Source organism: Manacus candei, unplaced genomic scaffold (genome assembly GCF_025592945.1).
Source record: "Manacus candei isolate 608988 ecotype Guabito, Panama unplaced genomic scaffold, ASM2559294v1 h1tg000002l, whole genome shotgun sequence".
NCBI lineage: Eukaryota > Metazoa > Chordata > Aves > Passeriformes > Pipridae > Manacus > Manacus candei.
The window spans coordinates 10094339-10107721 of record NW_026138050.1 but is presented as its reverse complement, the minus strand read 5'-3'; the positions used below and the strand labels follow the sequence as shown (position 1 = coordinate 10107721).

At 38.2% G+C, this 13383-nt stretch overlaps 1 protein-coding gene and 1 long non-coding RNA gene across 9 annotated transcripts in view; one reads left to right on the top strand and one right to left on the bottom strand.

Annotated features, from left to right (window-relative positions):
• Positions 1-13383, bottom strand: part of MRTFB (myocardin related transcription factor B) — a 70185-nt gene that overhangs the window by 13979 nt on the left and 42823 nt on the right. For all 6 annotated transcript variants that reach the window (XM_051809631.1, XM_051809543.1, XM_051809964.1 and 3 more), the window contains 8 exons: positions 12907-12972; positions 11517-11572; positions 10898-10973; positions 9711-9872; positions 8964-9148; positions 3819-3959; positions 2536-2783; positions 867-1020 (listed from right to left, as the gene is read on the bottom strand). In XM_051809631.1, coding sequence (XP_051665591.1) covers positions 867-1020; positions 2536-2783; positions 3819-3959; positions 8964-9148; positions 9711-9872; positions 10898-10973; positions 11517-11572; positions 12907-12972 — 1088 coding nt within the window. The remainder of the gene's footprint in view (positions 1-866; positions 1021-2535; positions 2784-3818; positions 3960-8963; positions 9149-9710; positions 9873-10897; positions 10974-11516; positions 11573-12906; positions 12973-13383) is intronic.
• The window catches only part of LOC127482134 (uncharacterized), a 44299-nt gene that overhangs the window by 17626 nt on the left and 13290 nt on the right, over positions 1-13383 (top strand). The gene's annotated exons all lie outside the window — the stretch shown is intronic.

Here is a 13383-nt window from a genome sequence, read left to right as displayed (position 1 = left end):
TTCCAAAACTTCTGGTTTTTGTCCCTTCAAAAGTAAAACAATGCTCATTCCCATCCCTCCCAAAGCCAGGCCTTGGCAGGGAGGAGGGAATGAAGTGCCCACTAGATGTCCCTACCCCGCTGCTCAGGCTTGGCCTGTCTGTGCTGTTCAGAGATCTGAATCTTTAAACTCCCACAAGCTGCTTCAGGGTCGTTTTCATTACGTCCCTCACAGTATGATTTCCTGTTAAAGTATTTCTGAAGGAACAAAATCCTATGCAATGCCTTCATAGAGCAGTTTAAACAGTTGACACAGTTATTTATAACTTCAAGAAACTTCTACAAAATTTAGTGTTCATTTTCAGATGATGTGTTGAACTCTGGTAAGAAGATCTCTTCTATTCTCTTTTACTGGTGTTATTTCTGTGTTGGCTTTATAGCACTGACCTCTCTGAACACGTTTTTATTAGGGCACTTTTAATTTATACTGCTTAACTAAACCTCTGCATTGATACACTGAAATTGTCATGAGGAAACTATTGCTCCAGTGTTTAAATCTGCCTGGGCTAAAATGTCACATGAAGTGAACCTTATAAGTTTACCCAGGGGATCAAAATGAGGTACCTATACAATGTGTCTGAAATCCTTCCTCTTCTAATTCTTTGGGAAAGAAATGTCATTTCTAGAACATATGTATGTGAGGAAGCTCTGTTAAATATTTTAAGTTCAGAAGAGCTGTGTATGAAAAACCTGACACATTCTAAACACTTAGGAGGAAAGCACAGTTTTCATTGGTAACAACAACTGAGCACATTCTTGACAGTCCCAGTTTGCAAGTAATGCCCTACAGTAATGCCCAGGAATGGACAGACCCCTCTGATCTTTTACCTTCAGGTCATCCAGGCTGGAAGGCAGAGGCCCAGGTTTCCTGCTGGGAACGCTGCTGTTCTGCCTGGGGGAGCTGGCAGCTGACGTGGGGGTGCTGTTGTTCAGAGTGTTCAGTGCCGTGTTCCCATTGTTACTCTGTTTGTCATTCAGTGGCCTTTGAGTAATAAGAATAAGAGGGGCAATAATGTCAGTGCTAATTATATTATGTTTTCAACCAAGAAATTCTCAATCTAATGTCTATCAAGCTAATGGTCAAATTAACTTTTTTTACAAATACATATTTAACGTAAGACATTACCATTAAATGTAAGACAAAACAGACAAGAAAACATAACAGAGAGTAGTATGTTGATATTTTATTTTCTGTGAAGTGTACTAATTTATGCTTCATAGTTTTGACTGTTGTCATAGTATCCCTGAAGGATACTGTGGACTGCAAACTCAAGTTATACAAATTAATCATCAGCTAGGACAATTACTAAGTTTTTTGTTTGGTACCAATAAAAAAACCCCAGAATACTGAACTCTGTGTATCAACCCTACATGCATGTCCAACATTCATACACAGTAAGGCAGTTTACTTTGAAGATGTATTTTTACCAGCTGTACTCAAAAGAATCTCATACAAGGATCTCAAAGTAATGGTAAAAAAATTAAAAATGCCATCATTTACACTGGGTACCATAAGTCAGCTCTTTTATTTGGTTCAGCTGATTTCTGCAGAAATGTTTCTGAAATGTCAGTAAATGGAACATAAGAAGCGTGGGTAAGCAGGCAGAAACACCACTAGGCCAAATGTTAGGATACATGGTAATTATAAATACAACCACAGATGGCAGCTTTAACTTTCCTAGCCTCACTTGCTGAGGAAAAATAACTGAGTGAAAACTCATTTAAAAAACAGTTGAAAGTCGTTTAATTTGGGGTTGTGTGACTGTGGCATGTTACACTTTAAGCACTTCTAGGAAATGACTGGTCTTAGATGATGAGAATGAAACTGCAGATAGTCAGCTTCTCATTCTGCTATGGGGTGCTGGCAGCTCTTTAAACATTTATTTTTCTGACTGCTTCTGCCTATAAATCAGCAAGTATACTTCTCACTGTTCAGTGCTAAAGATCAACACTGATGAGGAATCATATAAGCATTACAGATGAGGCTATAAACAATATACAGATCTTATCTAATTTAAAATGACTGTTATGTCTTATTGTAAACAGCAAGAATGTGTTTTGTGAAACTGATGTCAAAAGAAAATAAAGCCACAATAATAGTATGTGTCATTGTAAAACACACACTGTAACCTTCTCTTCTGCTCTGCCTACCTACGACATATTCGAATGACACTGGTGTCAAAACTTATGAGTTTCAAATATTCATCTCGTCAGAAAAAATGCATCTGACAGGTAAGAGGTTCTGTTTCCATGAAACACAAAAAAAACTAGGACCTCTTCAAGGCTTATCAGACTTCAGGAGTATTTTAACAAGAGAACCACCTCATCACCTTGTTAAATGAGGCAAATAATACCCCCAGTGATGCACAATGCCATTTCAGTTTTCGTGGGTTCCAACCATCTCAACAATTGCAAACCACATTTCCTTGTAAAGCACTAAGCCTATAACTGATGTAAATGTCTTTTCTGTAAAGGACACAAACAATGCTTCACATACTTCAGTGGTGCAGGCAGAATTGTCTGGTAGTTGTAGTGTTGTTGCTGTTGGCTCAGGATCTGCAGCTGCAAAAACAGTTGCTGCTGTTGTAGCAGACGAGCATAGTTGGAGTCCATCTGTGGCTCATTTTTCTCACCTTTCTGATCAGGTGGAATATATTGATGATACTTCAATTTTTTCACCCTTGGCTTGGGTTCTTTACATTTCTTGCTCCGATGTTTATCATTTGGGTTCTTTGGGTGGCTTTGCTGTTTATGGATGGAAAAGATTGAAAGAGCTACAACAGATGTCATTTAAAGCAGTTATGCCTGGTGCAGAGATAAGGCATGCTAAGCACAGTCACTGCAAAGAGCTGCTGAACACAATTATCCCTGCAAACCTCCCCAAAAGAACCATCTCCCATCTCCCAAACAGAAATGCTGTGTTGATCCATGCACATTTATTACACATACAACCTGTTTTGGGGGATATCTGAATTTGTCATTAGGGTCCTGCATTAAGTAAGCTGCTACGAGGGCAGTGATTTCAAAGGATATAGCCACATTTATACCAGAAATTCACAACTAGAGGTCATCCTGGTAAATGAACTGAGCTCATTTCAGGTAGTTAGTAGAAGTCTACATACATATATGCATTACACAGCTGAAGATAGCAAAGTTACTGAAATGAAACATTACAGACATCTTGTAACACAACCCCCTAACTGTATTTGAAATGGTTTTCTGTGCTGCTGGCCAGGTCAGTGCAGAAAGAGAACTGAGTATGTTCTTCAGATATTAAAATAGAAGGATACAGTCACTTCTCTCATGCCTTCTGCTTATACATTAAATCAGCTAAGAAAATAGTTTTGGAAAGGAGGCAATGCTTTTCACCAGTTTGGTTACAGGCAGATTATGAATGCAAGATCCTATTAAATTATTCTCCATACAGAACTAGGTTAGAAGAGATTCATTTCACCAATAGGAAGTCGAAAGTCAGTATTGTCCTTATTCCTTAAAAATTGCTTCCATAAGCAATGTAATGCATAATTCTGCATGTAAACATCTGCCAGCTGTACTGTAAGGACCTCTTGGAGTAATGAGCTGGTCCCTACAAGTGTTACTTGACCTTAGCACACAAAAGCTTTGAGTCACCAACCCCGTGTGTCCCCTGACCACTGTCAGAAGTTAATTGTTAGCTACAGGCACTCTAACTTTACTCATGGAGTTTTCCATTAAACACAGCCCTGGAAAAGGACACAGATAATGAATGTTGCCCTCAGATGCCAAGGGTACAGTACCCACCTTCACTAAGGTTGGCCCAGGCTTTGCTGCAGAGACAGTGTTTGTGGTCAGGGTGGTGGCAGCAGTGGAACGTGTGACGTGCTGTTCGATTGTTGAGGGAGTTTTGAGAAATTCAGGAACTGGAGAGGTTAAAGGTGGATACTAGTATTAAAAAAATATAAGGAAAAAGAGAAACATTAAAAACATCCACCACCTGAATAACTGAAAAAAAGGTGAAAAGGTTAAGACAAGTTACTATCATGGTAAATTCACAAAATATTTTTGGAAGGAATGGTGAAAACAGAACTCTTTCATGTACCTGCCTACAAGTATTCTATGAAGCACATTTTGGCACACTTCAAACATAGTAAATAAACCAGTTTCTTACCTTGACTCCTTAGTTTGCTAAGGAAACAGTGCTTTATCACTATAACTTTGAGGCTTTCAGTATTTTTTCTGCCTATGAAGTCAGAATCTTGTGTACACAAGGAGGATCTTAGCACCCTGACAAGTACTGCCAGATAAGCATCGCTTTCATGAAGGTCAGACATCAACACAGGCAAACAAACTTCTTGTTTCAGCAGCAGCACAGCAGGTATATTTTGAAGACACTGATTCCTGTATATTTTCACAGAACCCCACCTCTGACTGCCAGGAGGTACATTTCTGTACCTGATTGCCAGCACAAGTGTAAGATGTTACAAATGTGTGTAATTTCTTCCATAAACTTACTATAATTTCATATAGGCTTAGAACTTCATTATTATTTTTTCCTGGCACCACTATACCTACCAGAAAACTCCCCAGAGTTTTCCTACATTAAAATCAAACTTTGCTCAGCTTAAATTTGTCCTATCAATTTTTATTGTACTGAAATTGTTTTCTGATTTAAAACCTTAAAATGGAGAATATCCCTCTGATGGGATATAGACTCTGTACATAAACAGATCTCAGCCCTTGTGATCCTAGACATATGAATGAATTTTTATTCTTTTCTCACAAAGACAATTTTCATTCCCTGATCATCCTTACCTGTTACAGGTGACTCTGTTACAGGTTTCCTTAGTCTTTCCTGGACATAAGTAACTGGAAATGTACAGGATATTCCATGTAGGGTCTCACTGGATCCTTACAGTGGCATTAACACTTCTACTGGAATTATCTCTTCTGACACACTTGTGATTTTAAAGGGAAGTCCCCAGCAGCTCAGAGTCACTGCCAAACACTGCCCCCAACTGCCTTCTGCCCTGGTTTTCTCTGGAGTCTTTGTCATTGGAAGGAGAGGCTTTGCGTATTTTTCTTTTTAAGAACTATTCCATTCTATTGCAATTCCATTTCTCTCCTAAAAGCCACATCAGCCAGCTCTTTCTGCAGAATAACAATCCAACTGTGTGCTGACTATGCTTCCTACCTTTGTTAGGTGACCCATTCTTACGTCAAGGTTGTTAATGGTAACATGAAACCAGAATGTCCCCAAATCAACTCCCAGAGACACTATTACCAATTTCCTTTCAACCCCAAAATTCCCTTTGTGTCTCATTTCTGGTAATCTCCATTTTCAGTTTTGCTAGTGTTTAATATCATACAGTATTAAATCCAGACAGATGAGATCAGTTGCATTTCCATTGTTTAAGAAAGTAGTTAGATCACCTAGTACAATGTTCCTTTTATAAAAGCCTCTTCTTTTTTCTGTATATTCTTACCAGTAAACATCCCTTCGAAATTAATTCTAAAACTTGCACTCTGATTAAGTCCAACAGGTTCTTCTCCCCAGTTCATTTCTTCCCATACTCTACTGTTCTTCCATGAGATTGTACCACAAAGGACTTAAAGATTTAATGTGCCCTGTCAGTGAAACAGTGTGCACGTCCCTGTCCCAGGGTTGTGTCAGTCTATGATGGTGGGCTAAGGATACAAATGTCTCTATTTTTATCTCCAAGTTTGGAAGTGTTTGCTCTGGAAAGCATCTGGTATCTACACAGTGTCTGTTATTTGCTGGACTTGCACAAGAATTGCCAGGGGATGTTAGAGGGACTTAGCCTTTGCAAAAGGGTTCTGGATGCTGTATTCCAACATCCTGCACTCCTGTTGCTATCAAGTTCAAAAGGCATATTCTAGTTACAGCAGTACAATTTTAAAAAGCACTTAGTTTGTCTTTGAATCTAAGTGTCATGTACCATATTACCATAAAGCAGAGGAATTCTAATGACCTCGTGATTTTCTATTTCTTCAATTTTCTTTTCATGAAGTCCCAATTAAAAGGCATTTTAAATGTTTGCTACTTCAGCTTATTCATTACATAATCTTTTACTATTCATCATTCTGATCTTTCTTGAAGCCAAATGAATAACTTGACTTCAAACATACTGAGCTACTCTTTATAGGCTATGAAAACAAATCCATGATGACAGCACAACAAAACTCTTAAAACTGGAAAAGTTAGTAAATTAGAAAAACCCAACAAAACCAAAACAACAACAATAAAACCATCCACTACCAAAAAAACAAATCACCTCTTTAATTCACTTTGTGTGAAAACAGTGGTGTTAAACATTCTCCCCTTGCCAAAGTAATTTACTTTTATCCTTACATTAGTTTTAATCCTATGAAGGATTAATGGCTACATGAAACACAAAGCTTTTTACAGACTTTCCAATTTTACCTGTAAGTGTGAGATGAAGTAATGAACCATGCATATAATTTACTTTACATGTCTTCAAATTCAAAAAACTGAATTTAACAGGTCTTGACTTCTTAACTTGATTACTGCATAAACTAACAATTATTTCATTTGAATAGATCCCTCTTTTCAGGTAATATGATTTCTGCACCTTTTCTGCTGGATGCAAACAAGCATCTAGCAGGTCAACAAGCTACAGTGACTGTATTAAGAAAACAGTCATTATATTCTGTGCCATCAAGCAAAATACTTCAGTTGTTTTGAAGAGAACTGTTTAATGTCTTGTGAATTGTGAGCACCACAATTTGGTCTGTTTAGAGTGTGATTAAAATGCCTACTCCTTCCCAGATGCAAATACAGTGGGTTAAAGCAAGTTTTAGGTCACCAGTCAACAAGAGCTGAAGTTCTCAAAGTTATGTTGCGTCCTCTGAGGTCTGGAAATGTGCAGAGGAGGAAGCCTTGCAAAGAACTCTGGCTACGCTCCACTGCTTTCAAAACATGCTTTTTTTATTTTTATTGTAATAAAATTTAAAATTTATCAGAGGAAATTAAAAGAATAAAGGAGCAATTCGCAGGCACATCTCCTGTAGAGACCTGCTGGGCTGTTGTTCTTTATTTCAGAGGGAACAACAAGGTATGCATCTGTTTTATTCTGCAAAAGAGCAACTTCTCATGTTGCTCTTCTCACAGAAGTGGCTGTAATACCTTATGAAATCCATAAGCAAAGGACTGAAGTTCTATCTGAAGTGCTTTTTCAATCACATTCAAGTGCTCTGTTACTTTGTTTCTGTAATCACGTATCTCTCTTAAGCTTCCTACTTGAAAAGCTTTTGGCTGGTATTATTTTGAGTGTTTTTATTTAACTCTCCATTAGGAACCTAACTCGTTACTTAGGAATCTAATTTCACGTGGTTTGTTTTCCATTTATTCAACACAAATTATATTCTCTCACCATGAAACCCAAATAAAATGGAAGTGCCATACTTTGTGTCCAGCACTGGTTTTGAACGTGAACTTTGCGATACTTTTTCTATCTATTGTGGTAATAAGGAGAGCAATTCCAGACCCTGAACTACTCAGTTGCCAAGTGTCCATGGTCATCCAAGACAATATGGTCTTCAGAGTACCAAGTACACAAAGCTGAGTGCAATATTATTACAGACATAATTTGTAAGTCACTTTGAATATATAATGCTATGACGAAAAAACAAGTCTTTCTACTAAAATATTTACTGAAGTATAAACTTGAATAGTATGGTAAAATGCATCAATCTGAAACATAAGTTATTTTTCTGTGATAATACAGCTGCTTTTGTTTATGTACATCAGGAAAATGGGCTGACTGAGAGAAACAGGAGCTCAGGGTCAGGAGTTGCCCAGCTGCAGAAATTTAGTTAAAAGCAAAGCCTTCTCCTCTTAACTGCTCTTAGTGAGTTTAAAATGACTAGCTGAGGTATGACAGAAAACATCATGAATAATTATTTAAGGTAAATATAGTAACCTTTAAATAAACAGGGTCTCTCATTAATGAATAAACTTACTGATTAACTCCAAGGTGAAGATAAACACCTGAGAAGCAAGCACTGTACAAGATACTCTAGAAAGCATCCAGGTAACTATGCTTGTGCATATAAACCTGTGCTTTCAGTAGCTCACAGAAGATAAAAGAAATTAACTTGTAGCACCTGATGTTTAATTACTGTTTTTACAAATTATTTTACATCAGCACTTTTATAATGTATTTAAAGACAGGGTAGGTGATGTTACTGTCCATTTAAAATCATAAAAATTAAACTGTTCGAAGAAGAGTTCTCTTTCACATTTTTTTGTGAAAACAGTTGTTTTCATTCAAATTCATTGCTCTTTAAATCTTCACACATTTAAATCTACTATAAAGACAACATTTTATCTGCCATGACACAGTTATTTTTCTTTCTTTCTAAGTAACTCGAGAGAATACTAAAAACCTCATAGAACAATCAATGTAAATGTCATTTTCATTTCTTAAATAGAAAATTCCTTAGGCACTTTTTTAAAACTATAAGAAAGAATATTTAGATTCTGTGGGAAACCTTTTTTTTATGGACTTTTCTGAAGATAATGGAACTGACGTCAAGTGTTGTTTCAGCTCAGTTTAATTCTAATGAGTTCAAGACCTTGCTCAGAATGAAGACAGACATTAAGTAATCAATAACAGCTGAAGTAAACCATGGCCATGACCTTTCAAACAACTTCTGGGAAAGCTGCAGATCTTCTATGGGTCATAATGAATTTCAGGGAATTTATGGCTTCACTACAGGCTATGGGAATTTCATCGCTGCCAGCAGCTGAGCCAGGGCTCCAGTCTGTGCACTCCCAACAGAAAAGGGAGTGCCAGGCCCCCCTCTGCAGCAGCACATGGATTCATTCCATGGGAAACCATGCCCCATTTCTGTAGCTCCAGATCAGAAACACACTGTGAAGATTTAAACATTTAAAAGCTGTACCTGTGTTGATGTAGCAGCATTTGGGGTTATAGGTGATGGTGAGTCACTGGTTTTTGGCTCACCAGGGGAAGCTGCTGAACCCTGGGATTCTTGGCTGGCTGGCTGATCTGGTGATAAAGCATCGCTGCTGTCTTCATCAAATGAAAAATCATCCAAAGCTTGAGGATAATTCTCTTGTCCAACTGCTACAATGTTTACAGAGAAACAAACGAAACACATTTTTTTTGGTTGTACAAATTAAATTTAGACATTCATAGGAGAATTAGCCAATTGCTGGAAAATGATCAGTTTTCAGCAGCCTAAACATATGGTGCCTATGTATTTATTGTGTTTTTAATACAATGACAGCCATATTAAATCATATGCAAGGAATGGATAAAACCAAGCGTTTAGCAGAAGTGGTTTTAGTAAGAGACTAAAAGGAATGTTCAGCACATGTGGAGTGCACACAGACACCTCCAACACACTGAGCACTGGCCACAGCTCTGCCATTACTTTGTACTAAATCAGTTCTTTTCCAAGACAGTACTATACTCCAGCTATATATATATAACTTACAAGTCTCCAATAAAAATAGGATGACTTTAATTAAATGATGACAGAGTTTAGGACTCAGAAGCTGAGAGAATAAATAGTAACAAACTCAGCATATGTTTCCTTCTAGCGAACTTTGCCCTCAGGAGTTCAATGGTTATTTTCCACAATGCCCTGGGGATAAGGAACAGAAGCTGTGGGAGTTCTACTTGCCTATAATAGCTTCTTTAACACTGGAGTCTACAGGAAGAATATTTTTTTCTACCAGTTCCATAGGGCCAGGTCTCTGAGCAATCTTCTCATTGAGATCATCTGCCAGGCGAGCTCTCTTCAGCTTCATCTGCGTGGCCTGGAGAGAAGGCTCTGCAACCGTCTCTGCAAGGACACGTGGCATTGAATATCCTGGGCCAACCTTTCCCCAGTTCCATGACAAACAACACCCTCCTGCCTTTGCAACAGCCAGTCCACTTTTATCAAAAACAGCCCATTAGTATTCTGAAAAGTCTCAAATCAGTACGCAAAAGTAAGATTATAGGAGTAGATGTTGTTTATCCCCATGACTGTGTTTTTCTAGAAATGTAATCTCTTCTTAACAGCAGTAATACCTTTGGTAAACAAATGTATAATGTCCAACAACAAAGCAGAGAATATAAAATAACAAATGCCTGTTATAATCTGGAACATTTGCTGCTCCAATGGTTAACCAGTATGAGTTGTGGTAAAATTTAATTAATCCACTGGATTCTCCCTTCACAAATTAATCTTGGATTCTCTCTTCACAAATTTCTTTAAAAGTTTACCTTTAAAAACAGCTTCTAGCACAAATTTGAGTCTTCAAAACTACTTTTCAATGAAATTATGGAGATTGTCAATATGAATGTGATCTATCAATGTGGAAGCTCCTACTAGGATTTAATATTCAAATGCATGTTTTGAAAAATAATGGCTATTAAATTCACTTATGGTAATTTGGTAATCTCTATATTTGGTTATGGGGAAACACAGTAATGCAGCCCCATTCATAAAGAGACTTGTTTCCAATGACTGAGCAACAAGGAAAGTTAACACAGCAGGGTAACAGTCATTTATTAAAGGTTCAATAGGTTTTATATTATTATGTTTCTATTCTAAAGGTTTTATAAAGGGGGAAGCACAAGACTGTCAGATCATTTTAGGGCATGAGTAAGAACTGAAGCACTACAAGCATTCCATACAGACCATGGCATAATTACCATCATAGAATAAGAGCGATATGCAATAGCAAACAAATACACTGTAGACATAGAGAAACAGAGCAACTAAACCTTCAGAACTAACTGCCTTTGAAGTGTAATTCAGTCAGACAAGTGAGTGCACAGGAGCCCCTGTGCAGCAGCTCCGGGGCCCAGAGCTGGACGTACCTTCCAGGATGTGCATCCTGACCAGCTCCGAGCGGTCCGGCCGGCTGCGGATCTTGTGCTTCAGGAAATTTTCAGTCTTAGAAGAAAGGAGGAAATGGCATTAACTACTGTTTACTAGAAAAATCAAAGTTTGATAAATCCCATATCTCCACTCAATGACTTGTGCTCTCTCATGCAGATGGGTGGACAGCACTGTCAGAATATGGGGTTCGTTTGGTTTTTTTGTTTTCCTATCAGTTAAGCAGTGCTAATGAATTTCTATCTTCCCCAAACACGTTGGGAATGTTGCTGGATTTGATCCCATATCACCATATAATCACAACAGTACAGATTTGCTACAGAAATACTGCACAAGCATAATTTACCCAAGTATCCCATCTTTAACTGGGGGGAGCATTACATTGTGACCACAAGTTTATCACCCACCCTGATCTGTGAAGGCTTAGGAAAGTTCCTCTCAGATTTGACACCCATATTTTATTTTAATGAATTCTTCCAAGATAAAAGCACATGTTATTACTGTAGTGCTAATTTTCCATGTACTCAGAGAATTTAGTATCACACACAACTGACTATCCATTTCCAGATGTTAATCACAAGTTTACACAAAGTGGTTTACCCTGGCTCGCTCCAGGCTCTTGATCTGCTCATGGAATGCAGCTGGACTTTTCAAAGCTGTGAAGGGAGAGTAAGAGTTAAAAATGGCAGCAGTGATTTCCAAAAGAAATATCCTAATCAGCACATGTGCATGGGTGTTTCCCACCACCTCGGAGTCGTGTTTGCATCTGACCATGCTTACATCTGATTCATGCTAGTTGGGTTCAGAGCAATACTCCTATACAGAATACAGATATTACCACAGAACAGTTCACTTGGTCACTATGTGTTTGTTTACCAATACAGTTCCACAGTAGAAATTGTATTAGGTAAGCATCAGAATGCCAAAATACCGTTTCATAAATACTGTATTTGCTGTCTGACCATACCTCACACTTGCTGTTATTAGAGAGAACTGGACTGTCCCTTAGGAAGTACTGGTGCTGATTTAAAAAAAAATATAGAGACCTTAAATGTTCAGATTCGAAAACAGAACGATGGTTAGCTGCTAAATAGCCCAAAAGAGTAAAAATCACTATTCAGCTAGAAATAACATAAACTGTAGAGTGCTTCATCTCAGCTGAATTGCTGGAAGGGTGAAACAGCAGCAGGCACAATCCATCTGAATTGCCATGCTTTTGGCAGAGGAGGTACCACAGCACAAAACCTTTCACACTCTCTGATGGTTTACAAGTTTTTTTCCCAGGTTTCACTCAAAAGCAAACACATTGTTCTGTTCCTGAAGGTAATCAGCACTACAGACCTGGGGGGTGAAGATGCTTTAGCAAAGCAGCCTCAGGTCTGCTGCACACCCAGAAAGCTTCAAGAACAGATTTGCTTTAAGACACTGTGCTTTCAAGCTACAATTCACCAGTGCACACTGGGCTATTTTTAATCACTTGCCATAATTTTGGTATGTTTCAATGGCTGGGGTTTTTGTTTGCTTTTGATTAAAATCACTTTTCACAGTTGAATCTCTTGACAATTTGGACCTATTATCTTGTGCCCAGTCTCATTCCACACTGTCCACTTGTGGATTCTCGATGCTCTCTGTGCGTGCCTCAATTTGTTTGGCAGCCCTTGCCATCCTACTCTTTAAAGCTGGCTTTGTTACTAATGTCCACTCAATTATGTAATTCAGTTTATTTAGTAAATTAGTCATAATTATTTAAATAGAGAAAATAAAAGGAGAATCAGACTAGGTCTCCAAATCCTTGAGTTTTCCTCACAATTGCTGAAGCATGAGGTAACATGATGAATTTACTGCATGCTCATGGAGGTTACCAAAAGGATTCCACAAGTCTTTTCCAAATGCTGATGTTATTTTTAATGACTCTTCATTATTTTATATATTCAGTTGAAAATACCTACAGTATTGAAATACAAATGACTAGAAATAACACAAGTCTTACGTGGCATGATGCCCTGGTCCACCAGCTGTTCTCGTGTCCGTCTCTGTTGCAGCCTCAGCTGAAGTACTGACAAAAGAAAACATTGATTCCCATGTGAGCACAGAAAGTGCAAAACCCCACGTAGTTCAACTTCAGAAATATGCTCTGTCTATTCAGACCTGACAGTCACCCCTCAGACCTGCTGTTCACACAGTTCAGAGCAGTGACTCCCAATCCACCCTGGCAGTGGAGGTTGCTGCTCTGTGCTCACAACTGACAGAGGGGCTGCATTTCACACACACATCCACTGTTCCTACCAGCTGGGCACTGTAAGGGATATTAAGCATACATCAAGAAAACAGTGAGGTAAGAAGAATTTATCCCATAAATTGCAACACATAATGATTCCAGAGCCTTATTATATGTCCTAAACCAATCTTCTGAGACTTCACTGCTGAAACAGAAATCATGTTTCCAGAGCATTTCAGAAGAAAAGCT